The sequence below is a fragment of the Balaenoptera acutorostrata genome, chromosome 18 (genome assembly GCF_949987535.1).
Source record: "Balaenoptera acutorostrata chromosome 18, mBalAcu1.1, whole genome shotgun sequence".
Lineage (NCBI taxonomy): Eukaryota > Metazoa > Chordata > Mammalia > Artiodactyla > Balaenopteridae > Balaenoptera > Balaenoptera acutorostrata.
In genome coordinates this window covers 12,943,649-12,958,077 of record NC_080081.1, presented here as the reverse complement: position 1 = coordinate 12,958,077, position 14,429 = coordinate 12,943,649, and the positions used below count along the sequence as shown (strand labels likewise).

The 14,429-nt window shown below is 38.4% G+C and overlaps 1 protein-coding gene across 9 annotated transcripts in view; it reads left to right on the top strand.

Annotated features, from left to right (window-relative positions):
* Positions 1–14,429, top strand: part of MBNL2 (muscleblind like splicing regulator 2) — a 159,951-nt gene that overhangs the window by 125,291 nt on the left and 20,231 nt on the right. For 4 of the 9 annotated variants that reach the window (XM_057532668.1, XM_028162512.2, XM_057532672.1 and 1 more), the window contains 2 exons: positions 7,119–7,154; positions 8,448–8,542. The exons of 2 other annotated variants lie outside the window; for them this stretch is intronic. In XM_057532668.1, coding sequence (XP_057388651.1) covers positions 7,119–7,154; positions 8,448–8,542 — 131 coding nt within the window. Of the gene's footprint in view, positions 1–692; positions 2,346–7,118; positions 7,155–8,447; positions 8,543–14,429 lie in introns of those variants that run through there. 3 more of the 9 variants (XM_057532671.1, XM_057532674.1, XM_057532675.1) reach the window with 2 other exon arrangements.

Sequence of the window (14,429 nt, the reverse complement as noted above, 5' to 3'; positions counted from 1 at the left end):
TGTCCGTGTGCCCTCCGGTCATGTGCTTTCTTCTCATTCCTTTAAGCTGTTTGGTGGCATCTAGTTTGCTTTTAAAGGGACGATAAATACAGCCTGAAACTCATCATTGTCCTAGCTATCTAGATAATTTACCTTGCTTGGGACAATAGCTAAAGACTGTTAGGATTCTAAAGCCAAATATTTTATAGAGTTAAGTGACAGTTTGAACCCATGAGAAGCAAACAGCTGTTAGGGCTTTTGGTTTCTTGTATTTACACAAGCTGTGTAAAAATTGTTTATGTAAGTAAGACCTCTTATGTGTGACAATTGAAATTTGTCATTAACCCTGAATGACCTAAAAATAGCAATTCCAGTAAATACTAACCTTTTTTTTTTCCTATTCCTATTCAGAGCACTAAACAAAACAAAACAAAACAAAACAAACAAACAAAAAAAGAGGCTATTCAAATTAAAGCAATCCTCTACTCATATTTTTACATCCATTCTATCTCTTTTGCCATCCTTCTCAACTTCCACCAAGTTCACAAATATAGAGAACTCTTATCCTCAGTTTCTAAGCCAATGCCTGATAATATTAGGTGCTAAGGTGCTTTAACTCTGTCATCCTACTAAGAAATGAATTCTGTTAATCACAGAATCTTGAAGTTTAAAGGATTCTTAGTGATCTCCTCATCCAATTGATTGTTTTACAGATGAGAAAGCTGAGGCCCCCTAAATGTGCAGTGACTTCCCAAGGTGGCACTACTAAAGAGAAAAAGACCTAGAACCCAGTTTCCCTGTGACCAGTTCGATGTACATGACATGACAGCAGCCAGCCTCCATAGGCGGAGGCCAGAGTCCTCCTTTAGACCTTGGCATAAAACATCGGATAAAAGTGAAGAAACAAAAGTACAATGCACGCCAACCCTCCTCTGTTGTTTTACCCACCTCCCTGACCACAGACCTACATTCACCATATACAAACACAAAGAGTCACCATAAATGACTGGGGTTTCGACCTTTTAGTCTGAGCTAAAAGAAGGGATAACATTTGCAAAATAAAATTTGCTGGAGTGTCAAAAATAAAAATAAAAAAAGAACCAGGGAGTGACTTAGGCTTTAGTGAGAAGGCTGTCCATTGAGTTCTTAGTTTGAAGTCAAAATTTTCAGCCCATGACAGTGGCTTGAAGGTCAATCTAGGTGAATAACAATCTTATCCAAAAAAAAAACCATATTGATCCCAATCCACATGGATGGACCTTTCACGTTTATTATCCATGTTCTTAAATCCTGTAGCATATCAGGAATTAACATAGGAGGGAGCTGAATAAATATTTCTATCCTATTCTTTATATAAAATCTACACTTTGAAATGAATTATTAACCTAACAATATTTATATTGTAGTAAAAATATAAATTACATTAGTAAAGTGGTTCTTAGTATATAGTTTTCTTATTTTAGTTCTGCTCTTCTCTTAAAATAAATAGACTCATAGACCTGTAGAATGAGTCTCCAAATCAGTAATTATTGGGGCTTCAGTCTTGTCCTATGACAACCTTAATTAGTGACATTTCAGTACAGTTGTAGCACAGCAGTGATTGTACTTGTAATCCACTTGATATAGCATGTTTATAAAATAATTACTAGAAGGTAAACTTATCTGAAGGTCCTGTGTGATTTCTACAAGTGTCTTATTTGATAGACCTTGTCACTAGATATTTTAAGAGAAAAAAATTGTGGAAGGATATACTGAGGGGAGAAACAGAAAAGGACAAGTCTGTTTCTGAAGACTGGGTAGTAATGCCACTACCATTTCCTGGGAATGCCTCTGAAACCCTGGAGCTAAGCCATGCAAAAGGCTGAAGGCCTCTAACTCATATTTAACACTTCAGTAATGACTGACTTGTTAAATCACTGGAAGAATTCTCATTTAAAAATATTTCACCTGGAAACCATTTAAAGACTTCCAAAGCAAGAACGAATAGCGTCCCTTTTGCAAGGGCCTGATTATTGTTGATGAAATGCTTGTATTGAGGACCTAAAGGCTGTTCTGGGTGCTGTGGTTGTGCACTTCCTCCCCCTGCTGGACTCTTTAAGAACTGTTCAAGTGTGTCCAGCAACTCTCAATAGAGTGGGCTTTGGGAGAAGAAAAGTGGGTCCTAGCCCACTTAACTCTGTGGATTAGAAGTATTTCCATCTGTAACATGACATAAATATCACAGTGAACAAACATGTGGATCTCATGCTCTGAAATGGTATTTCAACTTCTATGAAGTTTTCACGTTTCTCTTAAATGATGAAAGGATAATCTTATTAAAAGGAAATTAGCATAGTCCTTCCCCCCATTAAATCCATAACAGAAAATTCAGTGTTTATTTTGGCTCTAGTTTTTATTTCAGGCACTCTTTCTCATAAGCCACATTTTCAACCTAATTTAAAATAATAATCATAATAATCATTCTTTGTTAATCATTGTTTTAAACTCTGAAAATTAAGTGATGGTGTTCAAAAATAATTTTTTTTAACTTAGTAAATGAGGGGCTCATTGCTTTTAAACTGACAGATTTTGATTTTTCTATAAATGCTTTACATTAACAATTATCATAAATGTGAAACAAAAAACCATTTTATGTTCTCCTGGAAGTTACCCTTTATTGAAAGGTCATTCACAGTGAAGTTTCTGATATGCTGCTAAAATTCTCCCAGTGATACAATGTGACTTTGAATTTCAGGGATTCTGCCTCCAGGCTGTGGAGATATTAATTTAAAATATTACGCAAAATATGGGATTCTTCTCCAAACCCATGCTAATATAATTATCACCCTGGTTGATGCCTTAGCACATTTGCAGTGGGTGGGATTTTTCCTTTTTTGATAGGCATTATTTTAACCTAGTGGTTATACTTTTTCTTTGCTATGTTAGGAAAGTGACAAAAACCACACACACAGAAATAGCAGCATAATAATTCTTGGCATTTCTCTGACAGGTTTATTCTGAGTTCCTCTAAGTGTTCTTATCTCATTATCCTTCAAGATAGTTCCGCCAAGTGGCAGGCGTAATTATTTGCATTTTGCAGATGGGAAAACTGAGGCTATGCCTTTGCTGTAAAGTGGAATATATGATTCATGGAATTGTCCAGATAATTCTACTCACAGATTCTAGAGTTGAAATGTTTGTGCAACTGAAGCAGAAAACAATTGAGAAGTCTTTGTTAATAGAATTAGTGCCTTAGTGAAATGCTTCTGCCGGTCAGAGCAAAGACGACCTACTGACTCTCTCCTTGATTTATTTCATTATATTGGAAATACAGAGTAAGTAGAACAGGGAGGTGCTAGCACAAATATTGCCTAACGATCAGAAACCAGACTATTACATAAGTTTATCACACACCTTGGTGAAAGATTTGTCAGTGTTTAGTGGAAACCCTATCTGTATAACCATAGCAAAATGTATTTATCCTGTTGAATTCAGCAAGCCACTGTTGAACACATAGTCTGTTCTGGGTTCCAAAGCCAGTAGGGGCATACAACGGAGTTCAGAACAAGGCAAAAACCAAATATAATGCAAAGCGTGAAGGGCTACCTTAGGGAATGGGCAAAGCGATTTGAGAATGAGGAAGCAAGAGACAATGTATTTGGCCATCGGATGTGCAGTAGGTGGTGGCGACGAAGGATATGGAGAAAGAAAGACTTTCCAAAGGAGGAGAAATTTGCTTAGGACTTTGAAAGGAAAATCTTACCAGTGCGGGAAGAGCATCCCAGGCAGGGGGAACAGCATGGATTGGGAAGAGTGTACTTGAGGAATAACAAGTTGTCCGTTGTAGCTCAGTGTAAAGTACTAAAGGGGCTGTGTTTGGGGCAGGGGCGGGGGCGGGTGGTGGGAGAGAGTGGGGTGAAAAGGCAGAGATGGGGCTTAGAAAGAAGATCAGGACCAGAATCTGCCACTGAGTAAGACAGCCACACATTGCAAAAATTACGTGTTTCCAATATTCATATCACTTTTAGGCCACATAGAGAGAGATGCTCATCAAATTACTCTGGTTGAGCATTTCAGGCACATCCTGAACTGAAGCCAAAGGACGGTTCCAGTCCTAGCCCAGGGTGGCTGTAGCAGCTGCTGTTGATGATTTGCAACCCAGTGACATTCAGGTGTGTCCAGGAAAGGAAAGTGCTGCAAGAAAGCCCATCCACATTGGAATGCGAGAGAATAACATGGAATTTTTATAGGGATAATTTTGAATCCAGCCATGGTTGACTTTGAAATCATTCACAAACTGGGTACTTTAATAACTTTTAGGAACAAATTGCTCCCAACACACTCTCACTGGTGGCTGAGAACATTCATTCAGTTGACTGTTTACCACGTGCCCCATAGACGTAGACAGACATGAACCCTGCCCTCCAGGGTTTACAGTGGAAGAGGAGAGGTGGATTTCAATAAATAGCCATAGAAATATATAATTAAAAATTTTTATGAGTATAATGAATGAAAAAGTAAAGAGTTCAGTAAGGTTTAAAATAGGAAACTGATTTAAGTGGCATGTGAAGGTAGGTAAAAGAACAATTGAACAGTTTTTTAAAGAAGCAACATATACCTCGAGACCTGGAAAATGAAGAGTGGAGTAATGATGATTTTAGGCAGTGGGGAGAGCTTGTGAGGAAGCCCAGAAGTAGGACAAAAGTGTGATGAGTTCATTTCAAAGAAATGAAAGGCTAATCTGTCTGGAGCTTGGTGCATGGGGGCCGGGGGAGGGGTATAGGATGAGCTGGGGAGATAGTCAGAGACTAGACCATGGGAACCTTTATCCTAAAAGCAATGAGAAGGCAATGAATCATTTCCAGCAGAGAAGTGAACAGACCTGTATTGGGGAAGGTTTACTCTGCCAGCAGAATGGAGAATGGACTAAAGCGGGGGACGAGAATGGAGGCAGGAAGACCAGTTAGGATGTTACTGCATAGCCGATCCCAGATCATAAAATGGTGATCAGGCCATGAGAAGTGGCAGTGAAGATGGACCGACAGACAAACACAAGATGCATTTTAGAAGCAGAACTGCTTTGTCTTATTGGTGAGTTGGACCAGGGAATTTCACGAGGGAAAGTGGTGTCAGGGAGAACTTTCAGTTTAGGCTAGAGCTACGACATCGATGGTGATGTCCATCTAGCATTTCCTGAGGTGGAGAAACAGATGCTGTGGAAAAGGTCAATGCTTGGACATGTTCAATTTGAGATGCTTGTGAGAAATCCAAGTAGGAAGGCCAGATAAGCAGTTAGATGGAAAAACCTGGAGCTCAGAGGAGCTATCTGGGCGGAATACATACATTTGGAAGCCTTGAGCTTGTAGATAGTATTTAAATCCTAAATTGAATGATACCATGGAGTGAATGATATACCAGAAGAAAAGTATAGAGTAGATGAAAAGGAACCAGACTGAGCCCTGAAAAACTCTAGTATATAGAGGTAGAGTGTGTGTGTGTGTGTGTGTGTGTATGTGTGTGTCTGTGTTTGCATATGTGTCTGTGTCTGTGTTATCAGAAAATCCAAGAGAAAAGAGTGGTTTATTACAGAGAGAGTAGACAAGTGCTAAATGTTACCATGACTCAGGATGGAAGGGTTCTTACTGATTGCAGAAATATGGAGTTCTTTGATGACATGCAGTTTGAGTGGAGAGGTGAAAATGAAAGCCAAATTGGAGAGGACTGAAGAATAAATGGGGTCAAGGAAGTGCAAATTTATGTGTAGGTAACTTTCCAGAAGTTTGATTGTGAAGAAGTTTAGAAACATAGGGCTGGAGAAAGATGGGGTGTCATGAGGTGTTTGTGTGTGTGTTTTCAGTTGGATATATTAGCACATGTTTGCTGAAGAATCCAGGAGTGGCCCAGTTAAATAGCCTCTTTTCCTGACTAGTTAATGTTGGCCTGATCAAAATGCAGATCAAGCAAAGAGTCTCCCTCAGGTGTGAACAGTTCAGCAGAGAGAATAAGGACCTACACATCTCAGATTCTTCACCCAATATCTCAGAAAGCAGTTCTAAAACCCTAAGTGGGTACACCCACCTTCATTAAAGACTACTCCTCTGGCACCCATATGACACCCAATCTTCAGTTATCTAAATCCTTACATTACCTTGATTTTCACTCTAAGGAGCTGAACCAGAAGTAGATAATTCCTTTCAATACAATTCTTTTTTCAGTATTCCACAACATATGTTATATTCATGGTCAGTTTTCTGATTCAAGTACATTAATAAGACCACCCACAGGTAAGGCAGCTATTCCCAAGGAAGGGCTGAAATCCCCCTCCCTCCCCCTCTCCTTCCCACCCTCTCACTTACCCACCTAGACACCAAAAACCCCTAGCCCTGGTCCTATCCCAGCCCCAGTTCTGTGCTGTTTTGCCTCTGCAGTGTTTAGATTTTATTGCTAGCCACCGCTCCTTTGTCATAATGAATCTCATAACAGAAAATAGGTCACACACACATCCGGTCATCCCGTCACGGGAACCTGTCTTCCTACGTTGAGGGCTTTCAAGCAGTAATCTAAAATTCACCTGACCTGCAACCCTTTGATTGAGAGGATACGAAATCTTAATTATTGTTTTTATTTTCATATTGTTATTGACACAAAACATTTTACAATCAAACAAGCAAACTTTTAATTCAATAAGGTCAGTGTGATTTAGTGAATACACAACCTGACCTGGATTTAGGAACAGAATTCTATTTCTAGCCTTAGCCTTGACTCCCACGATGCATGACCTTGGAGTAGTTACTATGCCTCAGATTTTTCATCTGTAAAATACCCACTTCCTACCTTGGAGGATGAACTTGAGAATGTCTGTAAGATACTGTAAGGTCTTAGAGGAAGGTGACTGCTGCATTATCACATGTCATTCTTACTAGAATCATGTCAATGGAGATGAATCAAAAGTGTGAAAAGTAATGAATAATATTGGCTTAAAATAAGTCAGATATATTTGTGTCCACACTGAACATGTGAATGACTCTAAAAGACTGTGTTAACTAACCCTACTTATTTCTGGTTGTGCTTCAGTCTCACTTTGAATGTTAACTCTAAACCGCTAACCTGTTTCTTTCCCTTTATTCACTTTTTTCCACCTACCATTGCATGACATGCAGGGTCAGTTTTGTGCATGACACCCGCTACCAGTATTGGTAGGTTCCAACCTTTTTTTATTTGTCTTTTATATTATGTACAATACCTTCACTTGATTGAGATTTATCTCAAAGATTGTAGAAATGCTGTAGGAACTGGTAGATCTGAAGGCTTATTTGGCTTTAGAGTTAATGTATAGGTTTCAAAATGTACTTGTATACTGAAGACAATGACCATCTTAATGTGACTAGAACAACCACTGCAAGACATAAAACCACAAGTACGAGTCTGCTTTTTAATGATCTGTATTTTGTTTCTCTTTATAGTTTATATGGTTTAGCATAAGAAAAAAAAAAAGCTTACTTTATCAGAGAGGCAGGCTAATTTCATCAATGTTTTAAAGTTTCATGTGGTGTGCCTTTATCTCCTCTTTGCTGTGTGTTAGAGTTATCAGAGTTTCCCAGAAGTATTTATTTTAAAAAATTATAAATGGATGTATTTTGAAAACAAATGTCTCAACTGCCTTGCTTTATTATCCTTTTTAATTTTGTGTTGATTTATTTGTGATGAGTATTTGTACCTTACCATTCCCTTAGATGTTAACTTTTAATAGTACATACATAAGCTATCCCCACACATTCCAATGCCTTGGTACAAAAGTCTGTCTTAAGGACATATGGATTAATTCCACTTAGAGTAAAGAAAAATAAACATTGGCAAAATTTGTCTGGCTGTTTCACAGTGACTGTGTTAGAATTTACATCAAGGCCATGATTTTTGCTCTACTGTTTATTGACTCAAATAAACCACAATCCCCAGTAATTCCAGTTCAAATAGGCAGGCCCAAATCGACCCAAAAAATTCAATTTAACTGCAATTAATTCCAAGAAAATTCTAACCCAAATTAGGCCTACATTATCGAGGCTTTGATGTCTTAGAATGATGATTAAAAGTGAATATTGCATAGTCTTACTTCATTTGGACATTACAATTTCACGTTTTTGGGAGCACCGTTTATTACAGGCACTGTAGACTCTGACTTGGGAACGATCTAGTGCTGGAGGTAAAAGGGTTTATAAATACATCAACCAAAGTAATCTGCTTTGGCCTTTCTGGGAATCACTGATGATGTTTTAAAACTTCCTTTAATTGTACTTGTAATAAGCTATTTTCCCTTTTTTTTTATTTCTCTCCCATATGCTTCCTTGCTTTGCATTGTGATTGCATGCCATCTGCTGGTTTAACCCATGATGGCTTGCTGCTCTGATATTCACCATATGCCAAAATGCCACTTCTGTTACCGTAACGCTACACCCTCCTGTTCATTGCTCCCATGGTCCCCCTCCTGAAAGTACCCATGATGCACAGCGCTACGTCAGCCACTGTCTCTGCGGCAACAGCTCCTGCAACAAGTGCCCCCTTCGCAGCAGCAGCCACAGCCAATCAGGTTTGCTCCTTTTAAAGCTTTTCTTTCACGAATCCCAAACTCTAAATGAGTGCTGATAGTTTAAAAAAAAAAAAAAAAATTCTCAGGGAGAATTTTTTTTTTTCATGTTTATCCATCAGATTTTATTTTATTTTATTTTTTGATTAGTTTATGGCCAGCATTTGTGGACAGGTTGCACTTATTTAGAGTTAACATTTACTGCAAATAATGATGTAGCTGTGTTTCGTGTTGCGCTGTTCGTTTCCGTACCTAATATTGTGTGATTAACCTGACAGGCTTACATTCCTTTCAGGGCAGCATTACGCATCCAGGGCTTTGTGAATTGTCGCAGAAAAATCAGAAAAGCTCACCTGGGAGTGCTTCAGAACTGGCTGTATTTGGATTCAGTTCATTCAGAGACCCTATTATCTGTTGTGGAGGAAAAGAAAACTCTCCTCTTAGAAAAGTCTCCCCTTTTCCCTTAGTGTCAAATTTGAGGTCTGAATGATTCTTGTTAACATTTCATCTGGGTCCTATGTGCTCCCAAACTCGCTTGGTTCCCAAGTGAGAGACAAACGGTCCTGGAAGAAGAGTACCAGGCCACTGACTTCACAAAGGCTGGATATAACTGATTAGGGGCGTGTAATTCTTTTGGTTTAACGCATGTGCCAATGAGACCTCGGATGGACTCTTTCTCAGGGAGGGCCAGTTGGCTGTTTCCTGTGGTCACAGGCTGACTGTAACCCTAACTCCAGCCAACCAACTTGCAAACATGTGCTTCTGGTCCCAGGAGAGGAGTAAAAGCACAAACTCTCACGTGCCCGGAAAAACTTGATTGCGCATGCTCTCCCTTCACAGAAGAGCCATTCTGGTTTTGCTGTGAGTGTAGTGGGGTTTTTTTCGTTTTGTTTTGTTTTGATTTTTGTTTTAATTATATCAACTGTACTGATAAAAGATGACAAGACATATAGGAGGAGGTGGAGGGAAGGTCCCAGCTAAAGGGATAAATTGGAAAAAATCATGTCTGGGCATAAACAGCAGATTCCAAACTACATTCTGCAGGCGGGAAGGACTGAGTCACACTTCTTTCCCAGTTCTAGTGAATAAGTGATTCCAGAGCTATAGGTTTCATTGCTGAAAAGATAGGTGTGAGTGCACTTGTATGAAGGAATAAAAGTAAAATCCTGTGAGCTCCTCCTGTGGCCTCTGAATTGTGATAAAGCAGAAAAGAACGAGGAGGGAGGGAGGAGAGGCCAAGCGGGCCCTCAGAGGCAATACCAACTACTGACAATGCTTTAGCTTCACTCGCCACCTCAACATGCCAGCTTCCCTATAAGGAAAGCCAACTCAGCTTCCAAACAGATAGAACAAAGAACAGCAAATCACTTTCTTAGCTGCGAAGATTTTTTTAAATGATGGGATGGCAGAAGGGAGAGACAGTGTGCGTCCTTCCATCATTAGGTTCAAAGCACCTCTTTTTACATGGTCATTCTTAGTAGGAAAACTGGAAAGGTTTCTTTTATGTCTAAGTCCTGTCTTCCTGAACCATGTTTTTGCGATTTTTGGCAGAAGTTTTATATAAAGTCCCTTCATCAGAAAATAAGTTTCAAGTGTAATAGAGTGTTTGTTACAATGGAATGTAACATACTTTACGGCAAGTTAAGCACTTCTAATACAGAGAGCTCTTTCCTGGGAATGGAAAGGAAGTCAAGATAAAGAACTATTTTGGAGTTTTAGGATAAGTCCCTTTATTATGATAAATTCTTGATCATGTATCATAAATATTTTTCCAGCCTAATGATTCTTTGGCTCCATTTAGTAGAAAAAACTGAGATTGCATACGTATGCGTAGGTTTATGTATGTGTGTAGGGGAAGCATAACTATTCAGAAGCTAAAGTATATCACTTTTCAATGGAGTGTGATTGGTAAAGGAACTAACAAGTTAACTTCAATTAAATCCAAAGAAGGATAATTACAGGAGTACCTGACAGTAGCTTCAAGAATCCTAGATTCTGCATTTTGCAGTTTATCAGATGTAACCGTTGCTGGACTGCACTTCAGTGATGACTCTTGATGAAGGTCTGCTTGCACATGAACACAACAGAAAAAGAAACAGTAGTAAACATAAATTTTCAGATATGATATTCTTAATGTATTTTCAACAAGTTTCAAAGAGCAAAGCAGCTACAAAAGAACTTGGAAATTCTTTTAGTGCCCAAGAGTTCAGAATTCAGAGAGATTTCTGATGACTGTGAAATGACAAGTTTTCATCTTATTAAGATTTCGCCCTTTAAACTCACACTGAATCATGTCCATGTGAACTACATGTCGTTTAAACAAAATGAATCTGTTTCCTCACTTGTAAAAGGAAGATTAGAACTAGATGGCCTCCGAGGTCCCTTCCAGCTCTAAGATTCAACAAATCTATGGTTCCTTAGCTGCTGTGCTAAGCCCAAAGCATGAGATTATAAAGGTAAACACAAACAGAGTAGGAAGTGGTGCTAATGATTTCACAGTTCAGTGCATGATACGCATCCTCTCTTCTTTCCCTTCATTGAGCCATCTGTCTTTTTTTTTTTTAATAGATAAATATATACATATATATTTATTACTTTACTAACATGGATATATGTTTAAACACACATCAAATATATATATTGAGCCATCTGTCTTTAACACAAAATGCGGTAGGGTTTTGACAGTTTTTTAGTTCATTTGATCAATTTAGCCTGTCAGTTCAAATAGTTCAAATCTCATAAGTATTTGTAATAAGATACAAGTCATTCAGAGAAGAAAGAACATAGATCGAAACATCCCATGACAGCTCCTCCGGCCCAGGTTTCCTTCACATGTTACCCCAGGGTGAGGCAAGTTGAACCAGCAATAAGTCTATAAATTCTACCCTCAGGGCTTAATCAAGGTGCCAGCAATGAAAGTTTTAACTGAACTTAGACTTGCAGTTTGAAATTAAATGACGACAAGATCCAAATACTTTTGGGAAACAGAAAATTAGTTTTTGGTTATTTAACTCTGGGAGTAGATATATAAACAAAAATACAATAAACAAATTTACCAACAGCTATCTCCTGTTTCAATTAAGGTCTTTGGGCCTCAATATACAAGTTATACCTAATAATAATGATATTATTGTTAACAAATTACTTATAGATACAAGATACTACTCTAAATGGTTTCTCTCTTATATAATACATTACATATTTTTATATATCATATCATATATATCATATGAGAAAGAATACATATGTATAGGATACACTCAATCCTTACTACAGTGTTATAAATATTACTGTCATCCCCATTTTATAGACGGTAAAACTGAAACCAAGGTTAACTATCTTAGCCAAAGTTAAACATCTAATAAATGGTCTTGCTGGAATTTAAACCCAGGCAGTTTGATCCCAGAGGCCTTGCTCTTAACCACCATGCTACACTGCCTCTCTCTATAATTATAAATGAACGGAAGTCACTTCTTCCACAGGTAAAACTGTCTTTAAAGTGAAACTCAATAGCAGCAAGCTCTGTTGCTTTAGGGAAAAATGAAGGAGTTCTGCTAATGCAGCTCAGACTGAGGTGAATTCTAAGCTGGGGAGATGAACTGAATCTGAGCAGAGCTTCAGGCTAGTTATGTAATAGCCAGGTCACATTTAGAAACCATATACATAGTTGATATATATTAATTATGATATAGAACTATTTATTAAGAGTCTATGTTATATTATACCCAGTGAGTAGACTGAAAATTATGAATAATTTCTGTACAAGTAAGATGAGAACTAAGACGAGAAATGAAAAGGAATTAGTCTTTAGTCCTGGTGAAGCAGATTCATGGGCTTCTTTTGTGTGAATCATGGCCCTGGACTTTACTCCCAGCCTCTGCCACTCATCTCACAAGTAGCATCGTAACGAGGGAAATCAGAAATGAAAACCCAGGTACTATATAAGTCAGTCAATTTCAGTCTGCTAATAGAAGGTCAGGATGTATACATCTATAGATGCCTATATTGAAGCCAATTTAATCTTAGAGTGTACAGTCAGCAGCTTAGCATATGGATTATCTAGTTTTTTTCGCAGTTTAAGAAATTTTATTTAATAAAATGAGAGTGCAGATTGAAATCCCTCTAACTTGAATTATTATGGTACTCTATCCTGTCACTGCTTTATTATTTTTTTACTTCAAAAATACATTCTATTTCAAAAGGGGAGAAAATAATTTCCTAGTAAATATATTTTAAATCTTAGTTTCTTCATTTATATACAGAGATTATTCAGCTTACCTGATAACATCCTTGAAGGCCCAATTGAAATACAATTTATATTCTGAGTCTTTCCCTGAACCCCTGCAGCTAGAATTTCTTTTTTCTATCCTCTGAATTCCACAAGGACTCTATCTGTGTGTTCCTTAAAGCATCATCATTAGATAGATGGAATGACAGTGCTGATATACAACAAAGGTGGGGAAGTGTAAAGCTTAGCAGAGAAAAACTAACAATCCCGTGGGCCAGAGCACCAGTTTTCGCGAGCGGCTGCAACATAGGTTTGATTCCGAGTGTGTAGGACCTAAAATGCCAGGGTAAAGGGTTCGCTGGCCTTTATTTGGCCACTGAAGGTTTTCAAGCAGGAAAGTGATGGAACACAGCTCTGAGAATAGCAAGCAGATGGATTCAAGGCGGGAGAGTCTGCGGAGACCGTGGAGAGGCTTTCACAAGAGCCTGAAGTGGGACAGTGGCAGGCGGCGAGTGGCCGACTTTGCCTTGCCTTTGCCTGTTACATAGGGACAGTCACGTTTAGCCAAAGAGAAACTTAAAAATGGTTTCATGCTATGGCAAAACCTGTCCAAATAAATGTCATGTAGCAGAAGAAGAGATTTGGGCTGACATGAAAGGTTAACCAGAGGAAGTTGCCTCTGTAGGACCTGAATTCAAGGATGGCCTTCGGGCGGACTCCCTGGGCAAATGCCTCCAGGGTGCTTGTGCCTAATATGCAGCTCTCCACTCCCTACCCGAATGAGACGTCAGAGCCACAAAAGCTCAAACACCTCCCAGGCCTCTGCCTGGAAGAAAGAGTCCCTTCAGATTTGGAGTGAATATGTGTTGTCCACGTGTCCACAGTTAGAGCTATGTGGACGTGGAGGGCAGTTATTCATCTAATTCATTCTGGGTCATGAGTCCATGCTAGGAAGGCAAATTCTTACATACTGGATATTAGGAATATTTTAACGGATCATCCCACGCAGTGCCTTTAAAGCTGGTGAAATCAATTATATTTCTGACAACATGTTAACACCACTAATTACATCTCCAAAAAGTGCTGATTGGTGTTTAATTATGACCGCAAGGTTTTATCACATCTTCTGAATCCTCTTCCAAAGATTAAATCCATTCAACAGAAAGCTGGCCTTAGGAAGAGTTTATTGAAAATTAGTTAATAACGTATTATACATTCCTAGCCCTCCATTTATTGGGATATTTGGTAAGTCAGAAAATCCCCATTTTCCGGACATGCCTGATTAGTATATATATAATAACAATTTCAACAGTATCTTACCAGACAAAATAATTACATGCAACCGGATACCTATATTATGCTTTATCAGGCCTGCTACAAATTACTAAAGGGAGATGAGATAAGTTTAAGAGCATCAGATTTTACTCATTTCTCACATATAAACATGAACACAACTTCAAAGCTATTTGTATATAGATTCTTGGACTTCTATATACAAAGTTACAGTAAATCACCCCATCCTAACCAAGAAGTCTAGAAAGGTAAGGTCATGTTCTACTTAATCTCTCATCTCAAAGAGTTTTCTAAAACATCTATTATTCAAAGCCATCTGTTAGGACTATATTCAGACAAATGTAGGAGGCATTAAACATTCCCCACTAT